This window comes from Mesocricetus auratus, unplaced genomic scaffold (assembly GCF_017639785.1).
Source record: "Mesocricetus auratus isolate SY011 unplaced genomic scaffold, BCM_Maur_2.0 Super-Scaffold_100013, whole genome shotgun sequence".
Classification (NCBI taxonomy): domain Eukaryota; kingdom Metazoa; phylum Chordata; class Mammalia; order Rodentia; family Cricetidae; genus Mesocricetus; species Mesocricetus auratus.
The window spans coordinates 5,661,891-5,680,890 of record NW_024429196.1 but is presented as its reverse complement, the minus strand read 5'-3'; the positions used below and the strand labels follow the sequence as shown (position 1 = coordinate 5,680,890).

Sequence of the window (19,000 nt, the reverse complement as noted above, 5' to 3'; positions counted from 1 at the left end):
TACTGGGTTCAAAAGGGGCTGGTGTTAAGGGCTTATTCTTTACTGGAGTCAAAAAAGGAAACTTTTCCCCAAAAGAAAAGAAAACCACCAAATATAATTTAAAAATGCTTTGTTGTTTCTTTATGAATAGCAGTTGGCTCTGAGTTGCTTGGGAAATGGTTTAGGATCTTCGGAGCTTTAGGGACAGGGTGGTTGACTTCAGTGAGTCCAGATTAACATCAGAAGCTCCAAACATGTACTCTGTACTTCTCCCTCCATTACCAGAGAATCTCAACTGCACCCACGATTAAACTGCAGAACAGCAGGACCATCATTTGCCATGCCTGTGTCCTCAAAGGCATGGTTTCAAGCTGGCGGAGCAGATCCCTCCATGGGCTGGCATGCATTTCCTGACTCCCCACACCTGGTGGACTTTATTCAGGCAAAGCTGGATACCTGCAGATTGAAATCCTGGGAGACTCCCTGCTCTGCACTATGCTATCTATTTTACTGTCTTCCATGCATTGTGTCTAGATCCAAAATGAACGGAAATGGTGTTTCCAATCGCTAGACCTGCATCACAGATACCAAGCAAGACATTTGGGAAATGTAATGACAGAGTCAGAATCTGGATCCTGAAGACATAGGGGCACACATGGCCAGAAACAGGGCTGTACTCATGCATGGGTTGTCACCACCATACCTCCCTCATCTGTTCTCCAGCGAGTTGCTAGCAAGATGGAAATCAGAGAGAAATGCTTCCAGGGACCCAGAACCACTTATACAAGTTGGCAACAATCTAATGGTATTCAGGAAGTGACCTATTGTCACCTGGCCTCTTTTAGAAAACTAAAGAATGATCAAATGGCACTTCTCTTTTCTTTCTCCTAGTCTACTGGAAGCCAGTAGCAGGCTCTGTTGCTCACTGCCATACAAGTAAACATTCACTCTTCTACACAGAGCTCTCATCTTCCTAGACCACTCTTTTATCTCTCACCTGCGGACCTCAAGCTGATCTCAACCCTTCCCCACTGCTGCAACCCAACCTAACTGATCTGAGAGAATTTGCAGGCAGGCTGTAGTCCATCACCGGTGCTGGGACATGAGACCTGTGACACACACTTGTCAAAGTCTCCTGTGGCTCAGGGCTGTGAGCAGGATATATACACAGATAGCAGGGGACTAAGTCATCTCTTCCCCTGGGGCAGGGTCACTGGCTGGTTACTCTGTCCCCAACACCTAAAGGTGGTGGTTTGAATAAGAATGGCCCCCATAGGTTTATATATTTGAATGCTTAGTCATAGGGGAGTGGCACTACTTGAGAAGTGTAGGAGTGAACCCCACAAAGCTATCTGCCCATGAGGGCGGGGACATGTAAACTGACACAGGTAGATATAAAAGGAATTGAAAGGAAAAGGAACCTCCCTTTTCTCCTGGAAGCCAGCCACGCTTCTAACTCCTGGTTTGTGCGGCTCTCTCTCTGGTAAATAAATATATTGTTTTCCTATAGCACTGACTATCATTAATACAGAAGAACTAGAAGCTGTGACCTTGTTGGAGGGAGTGTGTCACTGGGGGTGGGCTTTGAGGTCTCAAAAACCCATACTAGGCCAGCATCTCTCTCTCCTCTCTTCTCTCTCTCTCCTCTCTCCCTCTCTCTCTCTCTGTCTCTCTCTCTCTGTCTGTCTCTTTCTGTCTCTCTCTCTGTCTCTGTCTCTGTCTCTCTCTTTTCTCTCTCCTCTCTCCCTCTCTCTCTCTCTGTCTCTCTCTGTCTGTCTCTCTCTCTCTCTGTCTCTCTCTGTCTGTCTCTCTGTCTCTGTCTCTGTCTCTCTCTCAGACTCTCAGCTACTTCTCTAGCATCGTGCCTGCTTGCATGGTGTCATGCTTACCAACATGATGATAGAAGAATAACTGTAAGCAAGCCCGTAATTAAACACTTTCTTGAGTTGCCTTGGTGTTTCTTCACAGCAATAGAACAGTGACTAAGACACTTAGTCATTATCAACAAGAAGTTTTAAACACAAATGAAGGTAACATAAAAGAAAGCCTATCAATTTCCTTGACAATCATGCTGCGTGTGCAGCAACTCAGCAACACACAGCTCAGCTGGTGGTGGGACCTGATGCTTATGTGCAGCAAGACCTGGTGTGTCTGGACCATGTGGCCAAGAGGGAAGGGGCAGCTGACCTTTAGAATAGACTTTGTCAAAGGCACTATAATGTGTTGTGTTCCTGGGGGCTATCATGACCCAACTAAGTAACTCTTCTTAAAGGCCAACCTATGAATTTCCCAATGTACAAACCAGAACAATCCCTTTAAGAAGGAAAAAAAAAAAAAGCAATGTATGCAGCAGTAGTTAAGAGCACTTGCTGCTCTTAGAGAGGATTCAACTTCATTTCCCAGTATCCATATGATGGCTCAGAATCGCCTCTAACTCCAGTTTAGGGAATCTGATGCCCCCTTCTAGTGTGTATATATTCACACAGGAAGTGTTCACACACAGAAATAAATAAATCTTTAAAAAACTAAAAGGAAAGGGGGGCTGGAGAGATGGCCCATTGGTTGTGAGCACTTGCTGTTCTTTCAGAGAATCAGAACTCCCAGCATCTATGTGGGGTGGCTCATAACTGCTTACAATTCCAGCTCCAGGGTATCTGACATTCTTCTCTTTCACAGGAGCACGTGCGGGTGCATACACACACACACACACACACACACACACACACACACACACACCCCTAAAAAAGGAAAAACCGGCGTTATAGAAGCTGGGATGTGAATTTATAAAGACAATGTGTCACAACCCCCAAGGCTCCACATCATATCTTCTCTTCAGCTTTTCACAGTGTTCTGTCTCTTACCAAAATCCAACAGACAAAATGAAGAAGCCAGAAATCTCACCTGACTGTGTCCTAAAGGGAAGTGAGATAGCCAGGAGTCAATCACAAGGACCCAGAAGGGCTACAGACCCAAGCAAGAGGAGCCACAGCAAGGTTAGTTACTATTCAAATATATGAACTTCTTTTTGGTTATGCTGGTGCCCTCACACAGGCAGATTTGTTTTCTGGAAAATAAGCAAGGACAGTGGTGCCTGGAGTAAGAGGGCAACACCAGCAGGGTGATGGCAAACTGCATCTCTTTCAGGGGTAAAATAAATAGCCTATTTTCTCAGTAGTCCTTGATTTCCAAGACACAGAGGGAGTTGTCGGATCTGAAAGGTCAGCTGACACTCAGGTCCAAACATCACAAAATACAGCCACATCAACATCGCAAAGCCAGAAGACAAAGCAAGAAAAACAACTGGAGCCCTGCCTCCAAAATCAGCTCACGGACATCCAATTCTAAGACGGTGTTCACCCAAGGTCTGAAAAGGCTGGGCACCGTTTCTGAACCTGCCTGGCTTATGACCTCACGTGGAAGACAGAGCAGGCCACAGTTGTCATGTGGTTTCGCCACTCTGCTGCCACAAAGCAGAACCACATCGATTTGGGAAAAATGGACCCTCTATGGAATTTTCAAGAGCGGTCTTTGGGGTCATACACTTTACTTGGGGACATTTATAGTAAATGGTCTCAAAAGGAAGAACATGAGAACCTGGTACAGAGGCTAATGTCTGGTTACCTGGGAGACTGAGGCAGGAGGATATTAAGTTCAAGAACACAGTAAGACATTATCTTGAGAGAGATGTAGGCGTGCATGCGTGCGTGCGTGTGTGGATGCGTGTGTGCATGCGTGCGTGTGTGCATGCGTGCGTGTCTCCCCGTCCCTTTTTCAAGTACACAGCTGGGTTTGCATGAGCTTTCTGGCCACACACTATACGCACCCCTTGCTCATCCAACTTGAGTAGCTGCTCCGGGACCTTGGGGGAGCTGGCTGCCTGTCGCAGGCACTGGATACTCAGCTCCGGGATAACATACTCCAGGACTTCTTTGAGGGGCAGGCCCCGGGCAGTGCCATGCCGGGCTGTGGAGGGAACAGCATCTTCTAGGATAGCTCCTCTCAGAGTTGTGAGCTGGGACAAATGAGACTCCAGTTAGTACTTGTTGGTGTTTATTCACAAGGATCTAACAGTTTAGCAAATGGAAGCAAGACACCTCATCTGAAACAAAATCAACATTCCTTTTATCAAGAACAACTTTACAGAGGAAGGGCAAACAGATGAGAACCTAAGAATGAAGGAAACAAGACAGAGCAACATCCCACAATTAACCCCGAAGCTCTGAAACCCCACAGGACGGTTACTGAGGCGGGAACACAGGATATGCCCATAGTACATCCTCCCCGTCTCTCCATTTCTACTTATTCCCGTCTACTCCTTTCTTGTATTCTGTTCAATATCCATGCTGAACACTCCTGGGGCTACATGTGGGTGGCTGAGATGGGACCACTGGACTTGGTCTCATATTTTGCTCTATACCTTGGAAGCCTCATGTGGTGTTCTGAATGAGAATGGTCCCCATTGGGGCATATATTTGAAGGTTCAGTCTCTGGCTGGTGGAACTGTTTGGGAAGTATTAGGGGGTGTGGCCATGTTGGACCAGGTATATCACTGGGGGCAGGCTTTCAGGTTTCAAAAGCCCATGCCATTCTGTTCCTCTCTGCCTCCTGCTTGTAGATCAAGGATGTGAGCTTTTCTTCTTTTTGTTTGTTTGTTTTTTTTTGTTTTTACGAGACAGGGTTTATCTGTATTTTTTGGAGGCTGTCGGTCCAGCCTGGCCTCGAACTCACAGAGATCCGCCTGCCTCTGCCTCCCGAGTGCTGGGATTAAAGGTGTGCGCCACCACCGGCCAGCATGTGAGCTCTTAACTACTGTTACAGTGCCATACTTGCCTGCCCGATTGCTGCCATGATCTCTACCATGATGATCATGGACCCTAACCCTTAGTAACCATGAGTCCCAATAAATGTTTTCTTTTATGTTGCTTTGGTGATGGTGTCTTCACAGCAATTGAAAAGTAAGACACTTGGGGGACCATTCCAAGCTGTCATGGTAAAGAAAAGTCACTGCCCTGTGGTACAAGTGATCCTAGTGCTTGACCATGGGAACTGGGTGTGGTTCCAGAGACATCTGGCATGTGCACAGTGTTCTCTGGGCATACATAAAGCTTGTGACCTGCACTAGTCACGCTGTCCACAGACCTCAAGGTAGGTAACTAGTGTGACAGACATCACGACAGCTGGCTTCATCAATTATTTACATTTAATTACTATCTTAAACGTTACTCTGCACAGGTCTATCTTCAAAGCTGTCACTCAAGGAAAGGGCTTAGCCCATATGAGCAGAGTCAGCATTGAGCCCAGTGCATATACCAGTTGAGACATACAGAGTCACCACACTTATAGAAGCAAAAGAAATTATAAAAACTTCCCTTTTCTGTCTGACCTAAAGTGGTCAGCTGGCACAACCTTGAAAGTCTGCCAAATGGTTCCCACTCTGATTCTGTGGGCCACAGGATTGAAGGGCAGGGGAATCTGATTCCTTAGGGTGGTTGATGTGCTGCTTAGCTACACACTGTGTGCAGTAATCTCGATTGTTACTCAATATGAGGCCAGTTGGGCACAATCTATTCTGCCACGGTGTGGACTGGATGGACATGTGGTCAGTCAGACTGGTTATGTGTGCCTGTCAGATGCCAGCCCCACCGCAGGCTGCTTCATCTTCTGTACTCATTTCCAAATTCTGGTGCGGACTGTGTAGCTCACATCTGTCCTCATGTCTCAGTGCCAGAACCTTCCATCTTTACCATGCTATTATGTTAGGTGGTGGTAAGACAATGGCCACTTAAGATCCAGGACAGGCTTCTATGTATTCACTCATGATAAAAAAAAAAAAAACATAACCGTCTTTCAGAGTCCTTAAACGTGAAATGACTGACATTAAAATCAGGTTTTCTAAAACTTAACTGAAGTGGCAATGAGGATGGGCTTCCCACAGCAACCTCTTACCTCACTCGTCCTGAAGGTCACCCTGTAGTTAAACTGGGACCCTTCTTTCTCCTTGGGATCTTCCACCTTCTCCCTCCGGATGCTGACTGCCACAGGGCCAAGGTTCTCATCTATTCCAAAGTAGTTCTGGTGCTCTGGGATCCAAAAGAGCAGAGTCAGTGGAGACACTGAGGGATGCAGCAGCGTCAATTCATGCAGCACGCACCACAAGGCTGCACCATGACCCCTGTGCACTGGTGGAATCTTCTAGCTTCACCTTACTCACTGTCTCTCTGCCCTTTCGTTCTGCTTTCCGTTGTCAGTGTCATGAGGGTCCGTACACTGAAGCTGCCATTCTGTACACAGCACCATCAGGAGGATGGGAGATCATCCTCAACACTGTGAAGAGGTGTGGTTCCTCAAGTCATCACCAAAGGCTGCGCTGCTCCCTTCCATATGGAAGGCGGCTTCCTCTGACTGAAGAAGCCTCCTGAGGTTACCCAATGAACCACTCTGACCTATCGGAGTAATCTTAGCCATCAGTGGAGTGGCAAAGGTCACCCTGTCATTAAACTGTCTCTAGTGTCTAAGGAGAAATTTAGTGACAGGAAACACATAATAATTACTGGGCTGGGAAGGTCACTGGTCCTACAAATCTACTTACTCTCTCCACCAAGATGTCAGTCAGTTCACCTTTTCTTTCCCATAAATCCCTGGTCCTTGAAAGAGACCCAAGTCACACAACACCAAGGCAGGAATGGACAGTAGGGTGTCCCAGCTATCAGGCACAGGGTGCCACAGAACACATTTTCTAATGGACAGTCACCAACCTTCATTCATCTGCATAATAACCACATGCCAGGTGACATTTAGCAGTGGGGACAAGGAAGCAATAACCACTCACAATGTGAATCTGCTGGTTAGAACCCTTCCAGTGATGGGACATTCCTCACTCTGGACAACTCTCTCTGGGCCACAGAACGAGGGGTCACCATGCCCCACTGCAGCTTCTACAATGATGTTTCTTCAGAAACAGCCCACCTTACTGCAGCACAGCAGAGGTGGCCCACTAATGCAGGTTAAGAGCATGTCTATCGTAAACAGCTATATCACACGGTACTGTGTGCAGAGCAGGTAGTAGATGCGAACCCCCAGGAACTGTTCATTCATTTCTTTATGAACACAGCCTGGTCAGTTCCCCAAGGGTTACATCCTTAAAAACTGATTTTCCCCCACCCTTATGCAAAACACCATATATATCCCCTCTGAATGTCACCTTCTAGGTCTCCATTAATCTTACCCAACTCTCGGGTTTTGAGTTTGGGAAGCCTGCAGAGTCTGCAAGGCTCTGCAAGCCGTGGTTTTATGCTCTGAAAACTTCTGGGTAGATCTGAAGTCACCAAAGGGACAACTGCCTGTTTCACTCCAGTCAACACTGCCTAACTGGTTGTGCTCATTTTATACTGATTGGGGACCAGACTAGTGTAACACAGGTATTTTGTCCTTATGGAACTAGGCAGAGCCAGAAGCAGCAAGGAGGCTACTTTTGGGGCTGAAGGTGAGTCAGTTTCACAATGGAGAAAGCCTGGATGGTGGGTACAGTATGTGTTGACACCAGCCAAGATAATGGTCACAGACCTAACTAACTCCAGTTGAAGAAACTGAGCAGCTGTTGTGATTTGAATCAGTAGTTTAAGACCAGCAATAGGAAGTTGACTGTTTATTTCAATGTATTTTGTTATTCTTGATGCTACATTAGTGGAAAGGAGCCTAGAGCACTGTACTAACCCTGTCTTTATAACAGGCAAAGCATCAGTACAGAACTTTCCAAGCTGCAGTTAACTACCCTTCCATGTATTTTGGCCTTTACTGTTGTTGGCAATACTCTGTAGCTCTCTGAGGTGGTCACTGGTCTTTCTTCAGATTTGATCGTAGGTTCATGGTGTTTTAGAATCCATGACACCCCCCCCCACCAAGTGTGTAGGTATGTGTGTATACACATATATGTATATATTTATATGCATATTTACATATACCACATAAATTTCAAATATATGTATTTGAAAATCTCAAATTTCTAACTGTTTTCTAACAGACTGCTGAAGATTTTAGATCGGATTTTTCCACTGGTATGTTTTTAGGTGACTGCCTGGGAAGATTCAGTTGTATTCAGTCTTTTTAAGAGGACAGTGGCATATAATACTCCACTGACCCAGAAGTCATATTTTGAAAAACTGAACTATTAGTTCTTTCACTAAGGATGACAAGGACACAAACTAGGAAACAAGAAAATAAAGGAAGGGTATCCCTCCTTACAGGTCTTTCTAACTTATGTCACTGCCACATCTTGCTTCCATTTCTAGCTCTGACTCTCTCACATGTCTGTATTTCTGAATGCACATGCAGAGGTGAGGTTCCCATGGCCCACAGGCACCATGCCTGTGCCTACAGATCGCAAGGCGGTTATGCCCCACCAGTCTTTGCTAGGAACCTCACAGTGCTTTTGGTTTCAGCAAGAAGTCTGCAGGATGCCTGCATGTGTTTCTAAAGAAATTAACATTTTCCCCTAGATCTGAGAACATGCTGTCTAGCTCTTATATAGAGCATGCCCACAGACCATGAAGATGTGAACAGAGCCTATGTCCCCTCCCCCACTTCCCCAGAGGAAACAAAGGCAACACTTTCAAAGGACATCCTGCATCTCTTTCAGGAAAGACCCGAGAATTCCGTCCCAAGAAGCCCTGCCACTCTGCACAGAGGCTTGAAGTAAGTCCCTCTTAGCTGAGTGCATTCAGACACTCACCCCCCACAGCCTGGCCTTATTTCTGAACCAATGAGCTGATGATTTCTATAAAATTGTTTCAAGAGTGAATCAAATGAAATCCTTTCCTGGCAGGACGGACGCTTCGAGAAGGCTGTTGATAAGTTGAATGAAAACCCACACATCACTCGAATATAACTGAACATGATAAAAGAAAATTGGTTAACAAGATTGCAGTGTGGAAAATGAGAATCGCAGCATCTTGGTGGTGTATCCTGGATATTTCAACAAGAAGGGGGGGATTCCAAGCTCCAATGAAGAAAAAGGACTGGGGTGCCTTGGGACCCTGGCTCAAGGCTGAGTCTGCAGTGTCTTAGATGGAGATTAGTTGGTAAGTCACCGATGAAGTGAGCAGGGAAGGACAGGCAGTCTGCACACTTAGCTGGGGCTGAAGAGATAGATGGGAACAGCTTTGTCAGGTTGTGGTGCCCAGGGGTAAAGCACACTGCAAGGTCATAGACGCCACAGGCTCAAGACCCATGTCCCCCGGGCCTCTGCCTCAGTCCCATGCAGAGGGGAGGCCTGTGAACACTGTCTCCTGTAATGTAGCTTACCAGTTCTCTGCCTTACAACAGCTAGCTGGTCACTGTTCTTGCATACTGCTAACTGGGTGGCATGTCAGAGCTGGTAGCTCTCTGAACTCTGAGACGGACTGTGCATTACCTCTCCCTCTGCGCAACTGTGCGCCTACATTTCACATCATTCTCTTCTGTGCTCTAGGAGCTGCGGGCAAAACTCAGCAAGAGTGGGGCAAAAGGCTGAGAGAAGGAACCCTGTCTCAGCAGATCACTGTGCAGTCACGCCCAGCCTTGAGACACCCATGCTCCTGCAAAGGCTTCCTGCTTGTACACCTGTTTCCATTCCAGGAAACCAAGGTATTAGTGCTGCACATGCCTCTGACCCAAACTTAACCAAAGCAGAAAACCCACAGCACTGGAAATAATAAAATGTTTAAAATACTACACTGTGTCATACAAATCCAATGAGGACCCATGTTTCAGATGGGGCTGAAGGTGAGAGGCTGAAGTGACTTGCTGTAGGAAATGATCTCCTGCAAATGTCAGAATGTAAACAGACAGCCTGGCAACAGCACTTCTGTGAACAGCTTCAGGGATTGACTTCATGTATGAGGTAAAAACTAAGCCATGGGCTGGGGAGATGGCTCAGTAGATAAAATGCTTACCATATACAAAATGCATGAAGAATGGATTCCTAAATTGAAATGCCATGTAATTCCTGATAGGTAGGAAGAGGCAGAGATGGCTCTCTCTCTCTCTCTCTCTCTCTCTCTCTCTCTCTCTCTCTCTCTCTCTCTCTCTCTCTCTCTCTCTCTCTCTCTGTGTGTGTGTGTGTGTGTACAGTGGTAGGAAGAGGCAGAGATGGCTCTCTCTCTCTCTCTCTCTCTCTCTCTCTCTCTCTCTCTCTCTCTCTCTCTCTCTCTCTCTCTCTCTCTCTCTCTCTCTGTGTGTGTGTGTGTGTGTACAGTAAGCTGGCTAGCCAGACCAATGACATCAGTAAACACTGGTTTCAACTGGGAGACCCTGTCTCTAAAAGAAGGGTGAAGAGTACAGAAGGACTCCTGATGTCAACCTCAGGCCTCCAAATGCATGTGCACACACCTGTACACATACACAAGCACAGATGTACAACCATGCACATGCAAACACACATATACATACATGTGCTAAAAAAAACCAAGCAAGTTATATGGGAGAGCCAGCACAGCATGGAGACAGACAATAGTACCACCAACAAATGACATACAATAGTATGTCATGAGGTACAGATCCAAAGAAATCAGTACACAACCTGAGAGACTAGGAACTAAGGAGCCATCCCAGGCTGCCTTTGCTCACTGTAGCTTTTAGCAACATGTTCTCAAGAGGAGGAAGACATCTCTGAGCATAAGTAACAGGCCACCAGTGAGGTATAGCTGTCCAGATTCACAGAAATAGCATCCTCATTCCTACTTCTCCACAGCTGACCCAAGACCTGCTGAGGTCCAGTGTGAACAGGCCTCTGCAAGCCCTTCTACCAAGGACTCCCTGCGTCCTCACTGCCCACAGCAGCAAAGCAAGTGTAGGTCAATGTCCCTTGGTGCCAGAGTCCCAAGTACAACTGGGTAGTTCCTCCTGCTAGGAGCTCCTGGAATCAGTGGGGTCTCTGTTTGTGGCGATGATGAGGCAGGAAGAGAGGTTATGCAGAGTCTATCAATGGTGTCCTCAGGGAGGAACGTGTGTCTTAGGAAGTATTATTGTTAGGTGTCACTCTGTTCACCCATGTGAATCTAAGTGTCCAACTCCCTATTACTTTAGTCATCGACTGTATAAAATGGGAAGAAAAGGCAGGGGGCATGAAATTCAAAGGAAACACAGTCATGAATCACTCAGCAGTGAGTTCAAGGGATTCATAAGACACACTCCTCGCCCAACCCACGACCCTGCATTAGTGACACTGGAGTGAATGTGTCTGGAACCAGGTGGTAGGCTTCACTAGACACACTCCTAGCCCCATCCCAGCTTCCTTCAGCTTCTCTCCTCATCTTTTAACCATCAAAACAAAGTACTGCCCTTTAATGCTGTGCCTGTCTATGGCAGGGACAATGGCTTCTTTAAAGAGAGAAAGTTCTCACACACTTTTATAAGAAATGCATAGGGGGCCCGTGCTGTGTGACAGGCACTGGCCTAAGCCCTTTGCAGGACTTTTCTGAATCATTAGCTCATTTTAAAGATAGAGCTAGGTGGAGTGGGAACCCATGGGTGTTTTCCCCCTTGGCCCTTGGTTATCAGGCATGGACTTCCAAGTCAGAGTTACAATGGATGGTCACTTCATTCAGCCTTATGGCAAAGGGGCAGTGCCCCCATCCACAGAATAGTAAAATGGTGTTGTGACAGGAGACAGGGCTAGCAGGGTTTGTTTGTTTGTTTCTGTTCTTACTTTTGTTGGCTAGTGAACTCAGGGTCTTGTGCATGGTAGGCAAGTGTTGTACAAACAGCCCCTGCTCCATCCTAGAACAAACTCTTCTTGGCTCACTTATGCACAGCATCCTTCACTCAGTGCTGCTGAGGAGGCTAACACTGGAGAAAAGGGAGCGTCTACAAAGAGCTGGGTGGAGCAGAAGTTACAAGTGATGAAGTGACTGGGCTTTCAGGGCACTAGGAAACCAAACCCTTCTGCTCCTGCTCCTGCTCCTTCCAAGTTGCCACCCCCCTGAGGGAATCAAGTATGTCCTGTCAAGTGCCTTTTATAAAGGAGGGTGGGGATAAGGAAGAAAAGGGGAGAACGAAAGGACAAAAGGAAAAAGTGAGGCAGGAAAGGGGAGAGCAAGGAAACGAGAGTGTCAAGGTTTGTGTTGTCAGTTTGACAAAATCCAGAATCATGGAAAGATGGGTCTTTGGGCATCTTTACCACATTAAAAGTTACAGGAAGATTCATCTTCATTGTGAGGGGGATCATTCCGTAGGTAGGGAATCCTGGACTGGATAAAATGGAGAAGACAAGCTGGATATGGGCTTTCATTCCTCCCTGTTTCCTGATGGTGCATATGATGTGATCAGCAGCTTCAAGGTCCTGCTGCCTGGACTCCCATCATGGTGGAGTCTACCTTGACTGTGAGCTAAAATAAACCCTTTCTCCCTTATGTTGCATCTGTCTGAGTAGTTCATCACAGCAACAGGAAAAGCAGCTAAGGGGGACAAAGGGAGAGCGTGAACTCATGGCTGTCAGCTTCATCCCATCTGAAACACACCCTGAAGCTGCTGCTGCAGCACAGGAGTCCACAAAGAGTCACGAGCTGAATCTGGGATGCTTGTAGGACTCTTCCAAGTGGCCTGTGCTAACATGGAGAAGCCCCAGAGAGGGACAGTGGAAATGTGGACTTTTCTTCCTGGTCATCACCAGAGAGAGTGAGGGATGTTATTGCTGCTGGCCAAGCTTTCTGCCATGCCCATTTCCTTTCAAACTCTCCAAGGATGCAGGAGGACTTGTTTGGACAGGTCATGCTGCTGGTTCTGTTTAAGGTGGCCAGCCACTCCCTGGTTGATGGGTTCACAAAGTCACTGAATCATTGTTTAGTGATTGTCATGGGACATATCCCGGAACCAAAAGCCACCTCTGAATATCCATACCTAGTACTTACAAAGCCTACATATCAGACAACCAGGAGTTTCTGGAACAAAGAAAAAGACAAAAGGTGCTTTAAAGGTTATCAGCAGGTCCCCTGAGAGCCACAGAGAAGAGCTTTCAAAGGGAGAAGGGGAAAAGCAGGCAGCTATCTACAGAGCCCAGCCTTAGAGCCTGACCTGGTAGTGGGTCTGCTTTTAAGCAGTGACATCCTGGTGAGCTTGTAGTACTCTGCTTTGCCTTGCCTAGCAACAAAGGTTATGGGATTAGGCTATTCTGTACAATCGAACCCTCAGGACTCTGGCCACCAGTGTCTGGTCCCTAATGACTCCATGCAGACACTCCTGCTGTCAATTCTATCTCAAGTCATACTGGGTCACAGGCAGAGCTAAGCCCCGAGGAAGCAGGAATCTCTTTTGCACTGAAGCCCTGCATCTTTCCCTTGTGGCCACTTCCCCTCAGCTGGGGCTTAGCAGGCTTTTTCCCAGCAGACAGCTATGGAAACGGGGTCCTCAGGGCCTACTGCACACCCCCTCATTCTGCTGGCTTTACACAACAGTCTAGAACTCAGCTTTCCAGCTACTCCCTAGATCCTCTGCTGAGCCCCCAATCAGAGATGAATCCCAGACCCTGGCACTGCCAGCCAGCACAGCTATCCCCTCACATTCACTCCAGAGTGTGCACACACCAATTATTTCTTGGAGCTTATTAACTTATTTCATGTACTGACCTAAATAGTCTGACAGTGTTGCTTCCAATGTTCTCCAGTGTCTTTGTCAGCAATCAGAAAGGGCAGAGGAAATAAGTCACTACAGAGAGGTCTTCAAGATGAGTGACAGATGAGCACAGACCAGAAACCACCTCCTGGGACAGACTCTGAGGTCACTAATAAGTCCAGTGGTGGCAATGGCGCCAGGCAGTAAGTTTGGCTCTTATCACACACACTTTGTATGTGAGACACAGTTTGAGTGGGAAGCCATAAGCAATTGCACAATAGGACCATAGAAACCCTTACGTTCTGATGCCCTACACTCTCAGCACTCAGCTGCCCAGGAGGAGCTGAGCTACTTATGGACTTTAGAATGTGACAAATCTAGACTGACTTCATGTGCCTGCTTCCAGTTGTAACAAGTCTTGGTGAGGAAGCCTGTTCCTCTGCGGTTCCTTTTTGAAAGCCAAAAGCAATTGCCTTCTTCCTGGAGACCAGTCCTCCACATGTCTAATAACTGGGACCCAGGGATGGGCACAGCAGTGAGGATGGCAGTTAGTCACAGCCTGGAACACAGTTCAGAGGTTCCTGGGCTTTACTGTGACAAGGACTGAACTCACAGCGGTAAGAGTGGAGAATGGGGAAAGGAGTGCATTGGTAGCTAAAACCTGGAGAGAAGACAGCTCAGACAAATGAAAGTGAAAATAACTTATGTTACATTATATTAAAGACTTTTGCAATAACACCAGAAGGAGTTTTTTTTATCTCTGCCCATGAAATCCCATTGTTCGGACCATGCACATCTGGCTAATCCACAAATTTCTTTCAACAAGGCTTTGGCACATCCAATCTATGCATCAACAAGGTAAGAAAGAACAAAGAATGGTGGGAAGACCCCACAGAATTACCCAGTCCAAACAGTGTTAGGAGCTATGTAGAGGAACAACATAGGGCAGATGTAATCTCAGGACGTTTAGTAAGACGGGTAAAACCTAGATGAAGTCTGATGTCAGAGGAGGAGGAGGAGGCATGCCTTGGAGGGGATTATGAATCAGCACAGCCAGAAGCTGGGGCTCCTAACAGGCTGCAGGGTGCAATTATTGACCAGGGCAATGTAAGCCTAGTGGGTCACGGCCCTGGGACCCTGAGGACATTGCTCTAATGCAGTAAAGCTCATGGCAGGCTCTGAAGACATAGTCCTGGTATGGTTGCAATGTCTCCCACATTTCTGTAGCTGGTGGTGCTACTTTGGAGGGCCCTAGAAACTTCAGGAGGTTGAACTTACCTGGAAGAGCAGGTCATTGGGGTTAGGTCATTGAAAGTGATTCCTGGTCCTCAGTCCCTCCCTCTCTCCTTCCCTCCTTATCCCCTCTGCATAACATGCTCCCATGCCCACTCTGAGGATAGGAGGACACTTGACTATGGACTGGACTCTCTGAAACCATGTCAAAAGACATCCTTTCTCCTGTTAAGCTGTTCCCTCAGGTGTTGGATAGTTTGGTCATAGTGTGTTTTGCAGGACTATACTCTGACCCAAACTGCTGCCATCTTCATGAGATCAGTGGTGCCTGCTTGCAAAAGATCTTCACAGCTGGGCTTTTTGACTGATGATATTTTATAAAAGGAATGGTAGTGAGGGTGATGGGACCCCTACCTGAATACCCAGCCATTCCTCCCAGTCAGCTGTATGTTAATTCTGCTCTAACTACATGTGGTCTCAGAGTATAGGTAGAGTAGATAGGCAGGGCAAGAACTAGGGAAGGAAGACCACATCTGTGTAGTCATTGGGGAGTCATCACCATGGATGTAGACCATTCCTTGTGGCTGCAGTAAGGCCACCCATACGCCTGTTCACAATCCCTTACCTATACTCTGTAAGTAAGCCTAATAGACCAATTGGTTCCCTAGAGTGAATGTTGGTAGAACTGTATCTTGGTTTGTCCTTGGATCATGGGGGAGTGGTTGTGAGTGAATGTTGTTTATGTGTCCCCCCAGGAAAGGAATATAAGAAACACAGCAACGTGAAGTGAGAGTTCCCGAGCCCTTGGAGGTAGCCAGGTGCCTACCTTTGCCATAGAAGAACTTGCGGTAGTAGTAGGCCCCAAGGTCAACGTGCTCTATGATGTAGCGCTTGACCTTCTCCCTGTGGATGGGCTGGTTTTCTCGAGGCACCTCCAAGACAGAGACGCCTGCATTGGTACAGTGTGAGCTGAGGGATGACTCGAAGGAACAGCTTTCCCCGGAGCTGAATGAGGCTGAGTTGGCCCGAGAGAGTGCAATTCGCCTGTCACCCTCTCCACCAGTCTCATTGCGGAAGTAAGGGCAGCTGAGGACCAAGTCATTGCTCTTCCCATCGCCCTCATCAGCATCCGGGTTCTCTTTGGAGTTCAGGTCCTCCTTGCTGCCCAGTGGGGACTCGCAGCCTCCAGCTGGGCCTGTGGGAACTGGGGTCTGTGATGCAGCCGAGGCCCCAGTGGTGATGTTCTTTCTCTTCCCCACGCTAGCCCTCGTGGCCATGGCTTCGTTGATGTTGAAGAGGATACTCTGCACATCATAATGGGCAAAACACCTCTGGCAACTCCAAGGGCGGGCGCCCCGGTCCAGGCGGCCCTCCTCTAGGTCAGACGTGAACTTGAAGGTCTCATGCTCACTTTTTACTGTCCGGAGTTTGCGGAAGAGTGATGTTTCCACTGACTCTGATTTTAACCTGCGCTTGAAGGGCTTGTCTCTGTCCCTCCCCATCAAGAGCCCACCATCCATGTAGTCCAAGCCTGAGATGCGGACAAACTCTCCTCTAGAAATCTGGGCTGCCGCATGGAGGCTGGGGGAGATGGCGGTGTTACAGGGGAAGAAATCCGGAAACCCAAAGGAGCTGGTCACCTTAGGATCATAATTATCCACTCGGTACCCTCGGAGCATGGCAAAAACACTCTCTCCAGACAGACCCTGCCTATCAATAGATGAAGTGCTCCCATATTCCCTGTGCAGGGCAGCTCCAGTGTTGGGATTGACTGCATGTTGGTCCAGAACATCCTCAGTATCAATGTCACTAATGGTAACATCACTGTTGCTCCTTTGTCGTATGGGGTGGAGTCCTCTCTGAGGAGAATGGACAAAGATGTCTCCAATGGTGTACTTTGCCTCCACAAAGTCCAGGTCCAGCTGTTCCTCTTGCAGCCTGTCACCCTGGTCATTTTGGCCATTCTGGATGATGGAGGCAACACTCTCATAGCTGGACTGAGAACGGCTCTCCCACAGCATCTTGCAAGCCAGGTCCTTGGAGCAGTCCTTTTTCGGAGGCCACTCAGACACTCTGGCCCTCACTCCCATCTTGGGCACTGCTGGGGTACCGTTGGCTGGCCCACCACCACCTCCACTGCCCTCACTTGGACTGGTTGTGTTCAAAGTGGCGGGTCCCATGTTGCCATTGATGGATTTAAATTTCCGAGCAAAATAATCATCAGACTGCATGGTTCTGGAAGAGTCCTTGAATTTGGAGGTAGCTCTGCCAAGCTTGTGCTTCTCTACCTGTGATGGCCTTGGGTCACTCATGTCTACAGAGGCAAGAGGAAGTCATCAGCAACAATGGTGTGAACCCACCTCTGTGGTCATCACATAATACTGTCACAGACAGACAGAAAGCTTGGTTGCCTGGAGTATCTTTTTCACCCAAAGCAAACAACATCCTCAAAGCACAGTTTCTCCAAAGCCATGGTGGAGGTGCTTTCCAGTGGCTGCAGTGACACTATCCTCGCTTCTGTTCTTTTCAGCAGCACTCTTTTGGACACCTGTCCATAAGCATTTTCTTCACCTAAATTAAAAGACAGAAAACAGTCAATTGTAACCTACACAGTTCAGGTCAATGCAGGCCTACAGGCTGCTTCCTTTCGTCTCGTGCCCCTGTCTCTGCCCATACCAATATTCTCACACTGCTGTGTGCATGTTGCATTGACACATGGCTTAGGTGTGCCTGTTTATCCAGTTGTGCAAGGCTGACTAGAACTCTCATAGAAAACCAAAGCCATCACTCTTAGACCAACTTGACCAAGATGCAAGATGTACTCCAGGCACTAGATGCCAAACAACATAACACATGGAAACATACGGGTAGAAATGTGATTGGATCTATTATTTTCTGTCTTTCTCCTTTATTTTATCTTTAACCATACAAAAATATTGCTAACACTGCATAATTTCCTAGCACAGGACAGAATGGACCCAAGAAAAAAATAGCTCTTGTTCTTCCCACAAGCATAACATCAAACTACAGTTCAGTTGGACAAGATTAAAATCCCAATTAGTTGAGAACTTTCTAGAAAGCTCCTGGTAGGCACAATGAATAGATGGGCATCCTTGAGAAGTGCAGATATTTTCCTAGGGTAGCAGCTGCTTTATTTTGCCCCCAATACTAAAAAAAGCTATCAGTCTTGGTATGGCCTTATGTTATTTACCCCAGAGTCATTATGTAACCGAGGAAATAAGGGATGTTAGGATATAACAACCGAGAGGAGAAAATACAAGCAGATGTCCAGACATCCTGACCTGTGTTCTCAGAAAGACAGAGTAACAACTGCCTCTTCTCAACCTACCTAGCGTTACTATTGTTAAAAGGATTGTAGACTGCTGTGGATTGCTATCATTTCCTATACAACTTAGACTTCTATGTAACCAGTCCCGGAAAACCAAGAGAGTGACAACAGAGGCAAAAAAGCCAATGATTTCTCCCCTCTTCTACTGAAATGCATTTGATTCAGTGAGCTGGGTTTCTGTGGAAACTATCAGTTCTTTAGATGACTGCTTTTTACTGGTAATACAACTTTAAACTTGAGAAGAAGAATGGTTGGGGTCTAAGGAGATGCTTTAGTGGTGAGTGTTTGCTATGAAAGCATGAGGACCCATGTAAAAGCAGGCATGGCTGTAAGTGTTTACAGCTCCAATCCTCTCGCATGGAAACAGCTGGATCCCAGGAGTTGATTGGCCAGTCAGTCCAGTCAACATGGCAGACTCCAGGTTCAGTGAGAGGTGCCAAAAAATGAGGAGGCCATTAGAGGAAATAAGCTGTGTACTCCTCTGGCCTCTGCAAGAGCACTCATGGGAGCACACACTCACGTATACATGCATGTTTGGTACAGAGCTACATGAATCCCCAATAGGTAATACCAGGAAACTCATCTTTAGGTTTCTAGTATTAACTTACAGATCTTCTGTGTAGAGAGACTCCTGCCCTAATATTTAGTTCCAACTCACTTAACTAACTTATGGAGTCATAAACAGGAACTGAGTGTTCATTACTCTGGTCAGTTTCAAAAACAATAGAATGTACCAGAAGAGCCAAAAATTGATGGAAGAGATGTGGACAGGATAAGCAAGTCAAAGCTACTTTAAAAGAAAACAAAACAAAAATATGAGTTTTCTCAACAGAGACAGAACACCACACAGGTTTT

At 47.0% G+C, this 19,000-nt stretch overlaps 1 protein-coding gene across 2 annotated transcripts in view; it reads right to left on the bottom strand.

Annotated features, from left to right (window-relative positions):
- The window catches only part of Sipa1l2 (signal induced proliferation associated 1 like 2), a 162,481-nt gene that overhangs the window by 66,858 nt on the left and 76,623 nt on the right, over window positions 1–19,000 (bottom strand). For both annotated transcript variants that reach the window (XM_005064689.4, XM_013121863.2), the window contains exons 3-5: window positions 15,623–17,367; window positions 5,926–6,059; window positions 3,803–3,991 (exon numbers count right to left, since the gene is read on the bottom strand). In XM_005064689.4, coding sequence (XP_005064746.1) covers window positions 3,803–3,991; window positions 5,926–6,059; window positions 15,623–17,108 — 1,809 coding nt within the window. In that variant the 5' untranslated portion in view covers window positions 17,109–17,367. The remainder of the gene's footprint in view (window positions 1–3,802; window positions 3,992–5,925; window positions 6,060–15,622; window positions 17,368–19,000) is intronic.